At 43.1% G+C, this 15,620-nt stretch overlaps 1 protein-coding gene across 2 annotated transcripts in view; it reads right to left on the bottom strand.

The window, feature by feature from the left end:
* The window catches only part of pear1 (platelet endothelial aggregation receptor 1), a 55,890-nt gene that overhangs the window by 29,991 nt on the left and 10,279 nt on the right, over nucleotides 1-15,620 (bottom strand). For both annotated transcript variants that reach the window (XM_047598110.1, XM_047598109.1), the window contains exon 2: nucleotides 432-560. In XM_047598110.1, the coding sequence (XP_047454066.1) occupies nucleotides 432-556 (125 nt within the window). In that variant the 5' untranslated portion in view covers nucleotides 557-560. The remainder of the gene's footprint in view (nucleotides 1-431; nucleotides 561-15,620) is intronic.

A 15,620-nucleotide genomic window follows, 5' to 3' on the forward strand; every position in this document is an offset into this window, starting at 1 on the left:
TAGCCTACAAACAGCGGAAATTAGCAATTAGCTTTTGACTTGATTTCTATCCTAAAACAATGAATTAACGACAGAGACGGGGTTTAAATTTGCTTTGTGGACTATTTTGGAAAAGAGAAAGGTATGCAGAACCAATTTATAACACGGTCTGTTTTCATCCTTTATACAGTATGTGCACGTAGATTTTACACATTTCTATTTCATTCTACTAATTATTTTGACCTTTTTCATACTTTTAATTTGAGGTCTAACTCAGTTATGATTCTCTTCTGTGAGTACTGAAGTTACTGGATAATTAAGATCCTACGTGATCAAATAATAATAATAACAATAATAATAATAATAAATCAGGGATCTATCTATACGTGCAATGCTGAAAAACACATGATTCATTTGATGCTGCTTGTGTGTCGCAGTTGGACGGGCCTCACCTCTCCCACATGCTGCAAACATTGGGGTCCTTCGGGTTCAGGGGGCAGCTCGGACCAATCAGGAAGCAGAGAAGCAGCAGGACGGCGAAGCTCTGCAGCGGCGGTGTCAGCGGTGGCGGCGGCATGGTCCTGAGGGGGACACGAGGACGGGACAGACGTTTACAGGGGCTCAAGCTTTTTAACACGTAACAAATATGCAAATTTATGATAGAAATAAATCCTGAGAGGCAAAAACACAGCTGTATCTCTGAGGCAACGTAAGTGTTACATAACAGGAGATTTCCATCCATGTTTTTCTTTTAATTTCCATTTCCCAGCATGGCAGATGGAATGATTCACTGCAACCCTGGTCTCGCTATCTATAAAGTGCAGTTAGGATTTACCCTCTGACTGTAAAAGAATTCATTAAACGCTCAGCAGAGGTGAGGCAAAGCGCCAGACTGAAGCGTAACGCCGCCTGCTCCCCACTGAGCTCCACGCTGAGCTCCACGATGCCCCAACGGAGAACATAAAGCACAGGCCGGAGACTCCCTGACAGCAGGCAGGAGACAGACACAGGGAGTCACCGAAGGAAAGACGAGGAGACAGAAGAGAAGAGGCATCAAGAAATGTGACACCCAACTTCATCCTGACCCCTATCAGTCAGTGCTGCAGCCGAGCCTCCACGCTCCCCGTCCACGCTCCAGCAGCATCTGGATCTGATCAGAGACCGAGCCCCAGAGAGCGTCCCGGCACGGGGACCCTGTCAGGCTCTCAGGGAGCAGGAGGGAGGCCATTATTCGCCCTTTTCCCCCTCAAGAATAAACCGTGGAAACGGACAGAAGTTCAGCCGGCAACCTTGTGTTGACAGTATCGTGGGAATGTAGCGTCATGTTGACACAGGATCGGTCAGGCCTGGTCCTCGCTGTTTTCCCAACCCGTCCCCACTGACAGAATTAGTGTACCACAACGTCTAAATGTCATCTGCATGTGGCCCTGGGGAGATTCCTGATATGTTGGGACTATGTGGGGACACTGCAGACTCGGATCAGGATTCCACTCATGAAATAACATGTATTTCTCTGACTGATTAAAGGTCTTTTTTAGATCTTAATGAGCAAAACAAATTCACAGATTGTGTCATGAGAGATTTAACAAATGTTGTAGAGGCAGAAATCAAACTTTACCTCAACCACTAGGGTTGTATTTCAGCTAAGATAAATGAAAAGCTAAATAGCCATGCTAGGAGGCACTGCTCTCTGGGCTCTCTGACCTTTGAGCTACATGCTAACATCAACATACTGCTGCAAATGCTAACAAACAATGCTAACACGCTGGTTTAAATTTGTCTGAGCTGTAAATTCTTTTAAACTAAATCTGAGAGTGAAGTCTGTCTGCATGCAACCTGAAATGTAAGTCTGGTTGTTCACACACGAACATGCTAGCTTTTCTTCTGTGCACGACATGCACCGTGCACATCACTGTGTTTCATCATCATGTTTATTACCGTGCATGGAAAATATCCAATGACCTCAAACTTCACGGCTTTATCTTAATTAGCTTATCGTAGCCAGTCTCAAGATAATTCGATTATGCCGCGTGTTTCACTGAAAACACGCACTCAAACCAATCTGAGCCATTTTACTGTGAGCAAATTCAAATTTACTGCGACTAGATGATGTGTGTCGGCTGTTACTCATCTGTCCATCACCTCATGAAGCCCCACCCTCAAACGATCTGATTGGCCCAGCAGATCTTTGCAGGAGCAGAATCAATGGAGAGACTCCATAAAAAAAAGAATTTCACGGGAATCCAACAGTAGCAGATTTTAAAATGATTTCTAAATGTATTTAGTTCCTTGGCCGTTGCATCACTCCACCGTCCAGCTACTCTGCTTCTCGCCTGGTCTCCTTCATTTGTTTCAAGTCTCGTTGCTCATTCTGGGAAAATTCCTGAGATTAGGTTTTATCAACCCTTTAAAACCTCGGCTTAACCCTCGGATATTCTGAAAAAACATCCTCACATTCAGTCTGCGCCACAGCTGGAAGGTCAAGGTGAAGGTTGCTGCTTTCATTTCATTCCTAGTAGCACGGTGACTCAAACCGTCTGATAATTTCCACCTGCTGTCATTCACAATCTGTTACTGCTGAGTTTAAGCGTCTGAAGCGTAATAAACGTGGGGTGAGCTCTCGGTCAAGGCTGAGAAAGATAAACTAAATCAGTGGGAACAAATAATTATAATTCACAGATTTGGCCGCTGCAGTTTCCACTTCGTCTCCGTCTGTTCGTGGTGGAGAAACATATCATCCCTCACTTGTCATGCACATATTTGCATTTCAAGTCACAGCACTATGGAAGTTTTTGGGAAATTTCTTGAAACGAAGAGGATTTGGCCTGTGGCTTGATGAATAATACATTCCTCTAATACTGCCAAGGTCAGCGGTTCAATTCCCAGCAGAGCCGCTTCCACTGTGTTTACAGAGCTCGCTCTTTGTGCCACAACGCAGAGGAGTAGCCGTCAGAACACTGGGATTATTTGACGTGTTTGCAGAGAGCTGTTCACCATCAACATCTCTACAATCACTCAGGAGCTCAGAGAACAGATTTACACCTACATTAACTGTCCGGTGGCTGGTTATCACTGCTGGAGACTTGGCATAGCGGGAGCATAAATCAGAGTGAGTGCACACAGCCTCTGCTTCTGATAAACCTCTTACTCTCGCTGCTCTCCTACCCACCGTCAGGAGTTAATCCACTCGCTGGCACGAACCCCAAGAAAGAAATGTGTGTGCCACAAAAACAGAATTTTATTACAGCGGCCATATGGCTTTTATTAAGAGGAGTCATCGACTCCACCAGCCACTTCATTGGACTGGGGGTAAATATTTTTCATTACCTTCTCTTTCGGGTTTTAATTGCGCTTCATTAGAGGACGGCTTCAGACCGCATGGGAATTCTTAAATGCTGAGAAAGAGAGTTTAATGAGTGCAGACGGAGTTGTTTTGAAGAAAGTCGCTGCTGGCAGAGTGTGTTTGTGTTAACCTACGGACTTACAGATGAATGGGGCGGGGAGGGGGGTGCAGGTAGACGTCTGCAGCTCCAGGTGGTACTATCATCATGTGGGGAATGAAGCAGGAGCTGAGGAGCTGGAGTTAAACATGAAACTCTACGACCCCTGTGGACTGATTGCTTCTTCCTCTCTGCTCCTGTTCACGTAACAACCTTCTACTCCATCACATCGCGCCGTGAGACGGGCCGCAGCTCTGGATGTCAAAACAAACTGTTCTCAAACAAGGGTTCAGGCTTTCTAAGCAGCTAATGCATCAGCCATAACATTATGACCACCTTCCCTTCTCATCAGAGAATGGGCATGGGAGGGTCTTTGAGGCGAGGGGGCCTCTGTGGATCATCCCTCAGATACTTGATCAGTTTGGGATCTAGTGAATTAGGAGGCCAGGTCAACACGTTGGGATGTCCTTTGTGTTTTTTTGAGTTGTTCCTAAAGTGTTTTTGTGTCCTGCTGGAGATGCTGCTGCTGTGACGTATAGTAAGAAAGTAGAACTACTTCACTACTGTAGTTAAGTTCTAAAATGCTGTATCTGTACTCTGCTGGAGTATATATTTTTCTCCTACTTCCAATTTTACTTCACTACATATTGTAATAAGTTTATGTGCTGTAATTGACCTTTCACAAAGCCCCGCCCCCAAACGGTCATAAATGGCAGTAGCAAATTAGGCCACGCCCGGACCTGGACATTTATTCTTTCATCACTGAATCACCCGATAATGTGTCATCAATTCCTAATCATTCCATAATGTTAAATGAATGAATCATGACGTAAATACAGCATGAAGCTTAGCCAACGTTAACCCTTTCATTAAAAAAAAAAACAAGTTTTACAGTAACGTAACTCTGTGCTCTGTCGTTACCTCCTGTCATTTCAGTTCAGCATCAACATTCACTACTTTGGCTTTTTAACATTTAACATTATAACTAGCTAACGTTAGCATCATCATGATTTAGTGTTTGCAGTCCACCCGTTTTATGGCCTGAGGTCAAACATTTATTTGATTTTTGCCCCTCTCTCTCTTAAGGGGAGCACAGAAAAATCTCATAGTTTAATCTTTGAAATGGTTTGAAGAACGATACACAACACAACAACCTTTGTTTTCACCCACAATGGGGCGTGGCCTTTTCAGTCAGTGCGTTTAAAACGCAATAATTCGGTTTTTTCACGTGCATGTAAACGCACTATAAGGTTACTCTCTTCCATTCAGTGCGTTTACATGCACGTGAAAAAAAAAACGAATTATTGCCTTAATCGGACTATAAAAGGAGAACTTAAGTGCATGTAAACACGTTACTCCGATTAAAATCGGAGTTCTTGTTATCCGATTGAGATACACAGATAATGCGATTGAAACGGAGTTTTCATTAGATAATGCGTGTGCGCATGCTCCACAACCACCGCTGTGCTGGCAGGTGACTCCGGAACAACCACGTCCAAAAAAGCCGATCACAGAAGAAGAAGAAGAAGAAGAAGAGAAACGGAGCCGCTCGAAGAACCGTCTGAGGGACAGCGCGGATCTTACCTGCATCAGAAGTAGGTCGAACATTACGTACAAAACGTAAAAAAAAATGTACTATTATCCGTCTGGTTGTTGTTTGAATGCCAGTCTGCCGCATGAACGACTCTTGTTTGTTATATCACGTAATAGGTCAACCCGGAAATCGGGCCGTATTAACGTGGTATTATCCCGCTGAAAAGACACGTATCGCCCCCTAGTGTGGAGGAGGAGAACAGGTATTTGATTTTCTTGCGCTGCATGTAAACTGGGACAAGGACTGTAATCGGAAAGTAGAATTTAGAGCAAAGCTCCATTAAGCTCTGCATGTAAACGCACTGACTGTCACATCATAGCAACTGTTACTAAGTAAGCAAGGCCCGTCAAGATGCCGATCTCGGACAAGCAAAGGATCAGCTAAGCTAATGGTGAAGCAGTATTAACAAGAAAATTAACAAGCATACGTCTGCTCCTATATAAGGCTAGAATGGGTTAAAGCAATAGCTAGCGAACTATCCAAGTTAGCAAGATGCTCATATATACAAAACTATTTATATATAAGTTATCGTTACTATTGGAGAATATTAGAAATATTAACCAGTTAACTTAATGTTAGTTAGCTAGCAAACTTTAGCTGTTGCGTTGGGTCTCAATGCTGGGAGCTCTCTCCAACGTTATGTTTCGTCAGTTTACATCAAGGTGTGTCAAGCTGCATCCTGCCATCAAGGAGTGTGCTACGTGTCTAAGTAACATGAATGAATACCAGATCCAAAAATCTCCCAGCAAAACACAAGGTGCTTTAGATGTTATTTACTTCTACCGTCAGTGGTCATAATGTTGTGGCTGATCGGTGTATGTCCTAGTGTTTTGAGAAGTTTTAGTTATTTGACGCTATAAAAACAGGATGTGACATCTGGGTGTTTGACAACAACTCGATGGAGAAGGAAAAGAAAGTCTATGATCTCAACCTTCTCTCTCTCGGACAAGTTTGGCTGCAGCGAAAATAAATAAATTAGAATAAATGAAAAAAAAAGGACGAAGGAATGATGTATAGCAGCAGAGTTTTCTAACAGTGAGCTGGCAGCGACGTATGCACACCTCCACAGTTCACATCCACTGGTCATATATTGTAAAGTCTGGACCGAGATCAGTTAAAAGCCACAATAGTGTAGACGTTGCGCCAACATATTTCTGGTCTTATTGTGATGAAAAAAACAGACAATTTCATTCAGCGCCGGGAAACTTTCATGTGGTTCTATAAACCAATAGAAAATAAGCAAAATACCACACACACACACACTCCCACTCACTCTTTCATGCACTGATCATGTGTTTTCATGTTCTGGAGACATCACACATCAAATGAGTCCCATACGCTGAGGGGAGTTCAGAGAGGAGCTATTTTTAGGCTCTGAGGACGTTTTGCTAATTCACCAAAGCTCCTCTCGACTCATTTTGTCGAGGCCTGAAGCTGCGGCCCACGCGTCGTACCGACCGAGGAATGCTGCGAGCTCTTTACGGGCCCCACGGCGCTGCTTCCAGAACCGCACAGGGGCTTCAGCGAAAACAAAGCCCAAATGGAAACACATGCGCTGGGGCTACTCCATCAATCTGGCTCCACGCTCCTTCGCTGCTCTCTCCTCCGTCAGCGGGGCCCTTCACGATGCGTAAGTGGTGACAAGCGAGGAATAAGCCTGATTTGATTTTAAGCTACCGAGCCATTTTCCTGACAAATGAATAATTCCCATCAGGGCCGAGTGTTTAGATTCGTTAAACAGTCGCAACATGTGGAGACTGAACAGCACCTGTTGTTAAAGGAGCAGTTTAACATCAGGGGAATCAGCTAATTGGCTTCAGTGATGAGATTAAGATAAGATAAGATTAAATAACATGGGCCTTTACTGATTACTATAAAGACATTAAGGTGTTACAGCAGAAAAAACACAAGTCAGACACAAAACATAGTAAGAGAAGAGAAGAAAAACTATATAAGAGTAAATATATAAGTATTTACAGACTGTGTAAAGGTTTAAATGACGGATTGACAGACTGGTGACAACATTGTGAAGATGCCTCAAATATACAGTTGTGTCATAGTGTCGACTTTTAACCTCCTTTTATTTGGTCTGCGTTTTTAATTTCTCCAATATATTTGGGATCAGACGTGTAAAAACGAAGCATCTAAGCTTCTTTGATCAGGAAGAAGTAGTTTGTCTATGTCCTCATACGTGGACAATGGTATTATTTCATTATATTTATACTGTTTATTTTAATACGTGAACATGCCTGTACAATGACAGTCCCAACGTCCTCAAACGAATACCTGCTAATTTGTTAAATGTGCACATCATATCAAACTAGAAACAAGCAGAATAAGATGTGATAAAACCTAAAACCTAAAACTTAACGTCCCCATATGAGGACGAAGGGTCTCAGGAGGTTAAACATTTCAGATTGTGTCCTGTACAATAAACCTTTATGAGTGTTATTCTAGGGCTTAGGTCCAACAGGGGGAGATACTATATATATTTTTTTAATGAATCCAACATATTTTATTAAAGGGATAAATGGAGAGAAGAAGACGTCAGCACTCATTCAGAGAAGCCTCCTGTGCACAGTAGGCCCCGCCCCCATTGCTGCTGAGCCAATCACAAGGTCGCATATTACACGCTGCAACCTATTCAGTCCCCAGGTAAAATCCCAGACGTCCAGCTTTAATATTTAATGGAAACTGTCAATAACGATGTATATTTATAAATAGCACTAAGCCTAGTTTATATAGAACATATACAGTAGCAGTAGTATCTGGTTTCCTCCATATATTTATCAGTGCTGTTATTTTTTGTATATTTTGTGCATTCTTTCAAATTTTATATATATTTTTTTTTATTGTTTTTGTATATATTCTTGTCTAATCCTGCTCTACTATGACAAGGAAATATCCCATACGTGTCATAAATAGGATGATTTAAGATCTTTCTTGTTTAGGTCCTACATAAGAAACTCCTTAGCTTAGCTTAGCTTAGCTTAGCTTAGCTGAACTATGTAAACTTTCTAGAAATAACAAATTCCATCTACCAGCATCTCTGAAGCTCATGATTCACTAATTGTCGTATCTTTAATCCAATGCAAAACCATGAACTCACTCAGTGACACAGCTCCTTGACCCGTGGGAGGCGAGCTGGGAATCAAACCTCCAACCCCGTGGTTAACCGCACGCATATTAAATTCATAATACGAATCATTTTAACTCCGTGCCTTCCTGACTAATAGCAGGTTGCATTAAACAGCCTATTTTCATTGTGTTTGACTTTGAAGCAAAGCACATGACGCTCATCACAACCGGTCGGTTCCCGGATAAACCTCCGGTTTCTGTCTCTGCTTTTTGCTCCGATGCAGTCGCAGCTTTAATTGAGCAAAGAAAATATTAGTCACCCACGGGAAAAAGGGGAAAGTCGAGGAGGAAAATAGGAGCAAAATAGATGGAATAATATCTTAACTGGGGAGTTAAAGACAGCGAGAGGAACAGATGCTGCATGAAAACAGCGTAAAAACTCAAGCTGCTTTTATTTTGTACTGTTAAACTGTTAAAGCATCTGTGAAGCTGCAGAACGAAGGCAGCGCTGTGAAATACTGCAGGAATGTGTTATGACCGATGTTCCTGCAGGTGCGAGACATTTCTTTTTTTTTGTCTTTCAGTTCAGAGTCGTATGAATCAAACTGCCGGTAATTTATTTGTGTGTTTTTGCGCGCTCACTTGGTAATAAGTAACTCTGGTGTCAGCAGCAGATCCACGCCAGTAAGAGACGGTCAGGACAGAAAAACAAGAACAGAGAAAGATTAGTTTCTATTGAGGGCATTTTAATACAAGATGGTTTTAATTATAAGCCTTTAATTTCATTCATTCAGTTTCGTTTCATTTCATTTTGTATGTGGTTGTTGGTTGTGAATTAATTTAATTTCATTGCAGTTTTATTTTTAACATTTAAATATTTTATTTTCCGTGTAAACATTGCGTATATATTAGCTTAGCTTAGCCTGGCATAGAGACCAGAAAACAGAGGGAAGCAGAAAGACTGATTGTGATTCTATGGGGACGTCTAAAGCTCATTAATCCGCATGTTTTCGTGGATGTTTTAAGAAAGTTGCCGCTCTCTGCCAAAAACAATGTTTTTGTTTTTTGCATTGATTCTTGCACAGTTTAAATGAAAACTAAAATAATATGTGCACAGTGAACACATAGCTTCAAAGCAGACATAAATATCCGCCTTCTCCTCAAACGTTTGGAGAAAAATAAAGTCAAATTGAGTGGAAACTTGTGCAGAAATGATCTGTCTATCTCCCATAAATTACTTCTGAGAATAATTGAAAAATAAAATCAAGAAACTTGGATGCTGCTTAAATCAGGGCAGTATTTTTTTTTTAATTAGCTTATAAAGTGAATTGCTGATCGGTGCAAGTAAATGAGTCTGAAATTAAGAATTAAATGACAGTAATCAGTGTCGGGGTTTTAACTGATTCCAGTTTAAGTGAGTCACTGCAGTGGAGGAGAGTTTCAAAATAAGAGCGGCCTGCCTGATGCATCAGCGCGGAGCTGAAACACAGGGGGCGATTTAATCGAGCAGTGGTTCCCAGAGGGAAGAGATAAGGAGCAGTGATATAACTTCCATTTTAAAACCATTAGAACTACCAGAGAGAACAAATGAACAATCGCTGCTCTTGTGTCTGGACTTGACTCCCCAGCGTTCTTCCCACCCAAAGTGAACTCAAACAAATTAGAATCTCCCTTGCAGGAGATTAATGTGGGTCTTTAAAATGCCCTCAACGTGAAAATGTACATTGGGAACCAGCGCTGTGACATTTGGAGCAGAACACCCCCCCAGCAACAGACAAAAGACACAAAAATCAACCGAAATGTTTCCTGGCAACGCGGAGGTCACACTGCACATGATTAAAGCAGCGCTGAGCACCATTACACTTAAAGGCTGCTCCATAAAGCTGCGGTGTGTGTTTGTGTGTGTGTGTGTCGCAGCGTTTAAAGCAGGTTTAAACGATCGGCCTCCGATCGTCATCACCACCGAGAATCTGAGGAACATCCTGAACCTGGAGGAGGAGGCGGCTTCAGCTTTCACAACAGCACAATCTAGAAAAACTGCTGAAACTGACAGAAACTGGAATAAATTAACCAAAATCCTCCGTGTGACACACCGACCGCAGTCACAGCCCCCCCCTCCCCTCCTCACCCATCTCCCCCCGACCTCCCCCCTCCCTCCTCCCTATCCCACCCTCACATTAAACTACAGTTACTGTAAACTGAATATAAAACCCATAATCCTTTGCATCTGGGTTATCGTCTTGGCTCGTGGGACGGGTTCGGCTGTTACACCGCAGCGAGGGTTGGCTGCAGTTGCTGCCATGCATCATGTTGGGTGGAGGGTGGAGGGTGGAGGGTGGGGGGGCGCAGAGACCCTTAACAACGCAATGGAGAGAACCGGTGACACGCCGCACCCAAACACCTACACAGATTTCATGCTATTCGTCAATTTTTACTATTAGTGTTCTGCTGCTTTGACACATTTTCCTCGGTTTACAGTAAAGACTTACGGTAAAAGGTGGTACAACGCCCCCCCCCCCCCCCCCCTCCCTCCCACTCCGCTCCCCTCCCCACCACCCCGACCTACTGCTCAACTGGAAAACAATAATAATTTAAAAAAGAAAGTCTCTTGAGTGGAAAACTCCTGGCAGCTCGAATGTATCTGTTCTCAGAGGAGTTGCGTGACAAAAGGATGATCTAGTGGGAGGGGGAGGGAGGGGAGGGAGGGGAGGAAGGGGAGGAAGGGAAGGCCTTGCATGGATTTTTGGAAGTCTGCAAGATAAGTGCCAGCGAGCAGAGGTGCTCTTCAACTTTTGACCTCTTTCTAAAAACATGCACACCTTCTCGTAAGCTCCTCCGTCCTCCGACGTGCATCTTCATGCGACGCTTCACTCTGCAACTCTATCTTATAATGGTGTCAGCAGACCTTGCCTCAGTTTTTTGCGAGACTTTCCAGTAATAACACGGGAATAAATAATTTGGATCCTCTTTTCTTACCAACAGGGCCCTTAAACGCAACAACAGACGCCCCGGTGCAGGCTGCCAATCTGTCCTCCACTTTGAGTCATTTCAAAAGCTCTGTTAATTAGAGGAGCTGCAGTGGAAACTCTAATGAAATCATGTCATCTGTGCGGCAACATCAGGACAGAGTTCATTTGGCAGCCTCGGGCGCTGTGGTTGCTTTATTTAAAAACACCAAAAGTAAAAAAGCATTAGGATGGTTTGGGTTACACTGATTTAGGTTCAGGGCCCGGTGAGAACCAGCGACATCACTTCTACCTCATTACAATAAAACACAAGCCATTGACATTTAAATGCTAAATCTCACTGAACGCACCTTTTTTCCCATGCTGCCGTATTGTTTGCGTTGGAGGGCGACGTTATAAGTGAGGTCAGTGATTTGCAGCCTCTGTCCGCTCACTGATGGAGAACAGAGCCGGTGGATAAGAGAGGGTGATGTGATAAGGTCGCCGCGGCAACACTCTTGTTTTGGCCCAATTCAGGGCATCAACACCGAGCAGAGGATGGAGGACGGAGCATAGAGAAATTATACTGAAACTAACAAACTGTATTTAAATACACAACAAAGACGGATGATTTCACACATAAGATCCAAGAAGGTTTGGTTCCTTGAGGCTCATTGTCGTGACTGAGGACGTCCCGATACAATCTTAAACGTCCTAAAGTTGATCTCCTGTAGCCTCCTAAAGTCTTTCCTCGTCGTCTCCTAGAGTCGACTGGATCCAGTCCAGTAAATCTTTCTTCAGGTCAGAGTTAATGTGGAGAGAGGAGTTCGTACTAGGTCTGGAGGGCATGATAAAAATGTCTAACATTTTCTACTGGGAGAGGAATTAATGCAGTAGATTGACTAAGGATGGACTATTTTACTGTGATGATGAGTAAATATTGTAGAATAATCGCTACACTGTTGATATTCCAAGAAATGCTTGTGGCTAAGGTGGTGGAGCAAATCGCAATCTTTCCGGTTGACGTCGGATTAGTTAAAAACAAAAACAAACAAACCGACACTGCCTGTGACATCACTTCCGCCTGGGGCCACGCCCCCTGAGTATCAAAAACATCATGAAATGTATCAGTAAATACAGCGAGACCGGGGAAAATGTGGATTATCAGATCAAATTAAGGACAAGTGGACTCAACAATGATCCATTAGAACTAGTATGGATTTGGAAAAGTGAATTAACCAGTTTTAGGTCATTTCAGATGCTAACGCTAAGACTTTTAATGAAATAAATGGATCGCTGCATTAGAAGAAACAACTGGAATCCAGACACTTTTCCAAATCCATATTACCTCCAACGCTGCCATTAACTCTCTAACCCTCTCTGGATGAAACTTTTCTCTTCTTTTAAACCTTCAGTGGTTGTTGTTGTTGTTGTTGTTGTTGTTGTTGTTTGGCTGCAGCCTTTAACCTGAGTGGACTCTGGATTGTGATTGTGTTTAGATGATCTCCTACTACCACCTCACCACACATCCACACACAGCTCATTAGTAACTTCTGTCTAGCTTCATTTTACACAGCAGACACGTTTAGTCACAGGATTCTTCTTCTTTTTCTTCTATTTTTGGCAGCTTTGATGCTGACCGACCTCCATTAAAACAGAAGAAGAAGATGTTTTGATGCTACAGGGACGTGGTTTTTGATTTATGGCAGAGCTAAAACAAATAACCTCAAAACATCGGGCCTGTGTGATTGCTCTACCCTGGCATGGTGGGCCTCACTCCATCTAACATCCAGCTCATTTAAAAAGATTTGAAATGGAAGCTGAGCCGAGGCTAAAGACAGCTGGCAACCTCCGAGGATACCCAACAGTTTAATTATGGGTCATTTCAAGCCTTGTTATAATTTAAAGAGGTGGGTTACGTAAAAGAAACCCCCTCTATTGTGCAGTTTCTGCTGTTAAACTACATTTTAACATGGAGATGTATGAGTCTAGTGGACTTTAGAGGAACTCCCACGTTGGGTTCATTTTTCATCCCTGCAGTAAAGAAGAAGGAGTCGAGGTTTAATCAAGGTTCCCGCCCTCACCTGAGGTCACGAAGGCTGAAAGGAAGAACGAGATTACAGATACTGACATGCTTCCTTTTGGGAGGAGAGGGTGGAGGCTGCAGAGCAGAGCCAGACTACACTGGAGGGGTTAATACATATCCCTTCTGGCCTCGGGATCCCCCAGAGAGCGCCGGAGGAAGTCACTACTCCACATGAACCACTTTGATTCATGATGGACAAAGGTTTAGAGTTAAGGGTTAAATATGTTTAGAGTTTAAAGTTAAAGAACAAGCTGGAACAAAACCAAGTCACAACCACTTTTAGATACACAAAGACCTGATTCCCCTGCAGCCTGAACGAAGCTACACACCAAAACTCTGCAGGTTTCAGAGGTGGCGTCAATCAGTACGTTTACATGCACGTGAAAATAATTAATTATTGCCTTAATCTGACTTTAACTGTACAACTTAAGTTCATGTAAACACGACACTCTGACTAAAATCAAAGTTCTCCTTATCAGATTTAAACACCCAGACTGGAAATAGATTTTCTCCGACACATATGCGCCACATAATTGGACTTTAACTGTACAACGTGTGTGCACATGCTCCACAAACACTGCACTGGTGTAAGACCCTGGAACAAAAACATCCGAGAAAGACGGTCGCAGAAGAAGAAGAAGAAGGTAAACAGAGCCGGTAAAAGAACCACCTGAGGGACGGCGCCATCTAACTGCACCAGAAGCACATTACATACGAGATTAAAAGCTGAAGTATTATCCATCGGGTTGTTGTTTGAAATGCCAGTCGGATTAACCAGCTGAAAAGACACATATCGCCACCTAGTGTGGAGGAGGAGGACATGTTCCCGTCGGTTATTGGATTTTCTCCGTTGCATCTAAACTGGGACATTCAGAAAGCTGAATTTTGAGTATGAAAATGCACTGAGTGACCTGCTTTGGGTTCCACACTTTTCCTGGAGCACTGATTTTAAAAGACCAATTACCAGTAATACGTTCAGACAGACGCCTCTGATCACAAGTTGTTAAATAAAATGGGTTCAGGGCAGCAAAAGAGATTTAAACCTATTGTTGCAGCAGCAGTCTTTGGGGAGTCTGATGAGAATAAATAATCCTTGTTTTCTCCGTTCACACACTGTTTACGTTCTGCAGATGTGACCGATCTGATGTGGTTAACTGACATTTTATTTTTTTTTTTTGGGATTTGAGCCGGGCTGCTTGCCAGTCGGAGGCCTGCGCTCTCCCCCGTCGCTGCCTTACTCCTGACACGTTTGAGGCTCGTGTCTCTTTCGCTCGGAGCAGCCACCCGGTCGTCCACAGCTCTCGACCCAAAACCACAGGCAGGAAGGCTGCGGCTTCGCTGGTCAGAAAGAAGGAGAACAGGGGTCCACGAAAAAACTGGCCCCCACCTCACCTCTGTGGAGCCAAAGGAACATAAACACTGACTCGCACACCTTGGACTGAAGTCACGTCTGGCCTCTTTAAACGAGGGTTTTATCCAAACTTTAGAGAGTGAAATGGTGGAAAACCCAAAATGGAGGCCTTGGCTGAGGTTTCAGAGGGACATGACCATACAGCCCTGTAATTATATGTGCTCTAATGCTCTGCGGATCAGGCCATTGCAAAGACACACAAGAGTTCTTGTAAAAAAAAAAAAAAAAGAAAAAACAACAAAAAAACACACACAGCTTCTCCACAAACCATGACCAGAAAACATAGCTGTGCATTATAGACTCTCAGAGTAAGAACAGGGGCTAAAACATTACGAGGCTGCAGCGCGTAGGAACCATAAACATGAACGCCGCCGTGAAGCCGTGAGAAAAAACGGTTCCGTTTCATGTTCACGCACGTATTCGAACATGTGGACGTCACTGATGCTCTGGTCAGCAGCCGTTTGCACGATGGGCATTTAACGCCACTCTCCTTTTGTTTTAAATGAAACGTGAACATCTAAAAGAAAAAGTAAAGAAATACCAGATGATATTTAAACCACCTTACGATGCTCAATATTAAAATGAATACATGCATCAGCCACAACATTATGACCACTCACAGGAGAAGTGAGTAACATTTAAAGCATCTCGTGACGATTCATTGTTCTGCTGGGAAACGTTTGGACCTGGAATTCATTGGACATGTAGCACCCACCTAGACCAGACCAGACCAGACCAGACCAGACCATGCACCCCCACCCCATAGCATGATTCATAGAACATTTTACTCCTAAAAACATGGCAGAAAATGGATTTTTTTTATGGAGATAAAAAGAGATATCCAAGGCACTTTGAACCTCACTTTCACCATTATTCAGATTTCTGTTCTGGAAACGTATGCAAATTAGTGCACATTTAAGACAGTATCTCCTCATTTGCATATTTAAACATAAATTCACAGAAAACTACTAACAATGACACTCCTTACACTGGCACACACACACACAAACGCTTTAGGAACAACTCAAAGAAACATGAAGAACATCTCAAGGTGTTGACCTGGTTTCCAAGTTCACTAGATCCCAAC

The sequence above is a fragment of the Mugil cephalus genome, chromosome 11, assembly GCF_022458985.1.
Source record: "Mugil cephalus isolate CIBA_MC_2020 chromosome 11, CIBA_Mcephalus_1.1, whole genome shotgun sequence".
In the NCBI taxonomy this organism is placed as follows: Eukaryota; Metazoa; Chordata; class Actinopteri; order Mugiliformes; family Mugilidae; genus Mugil; species Mugil cephalus.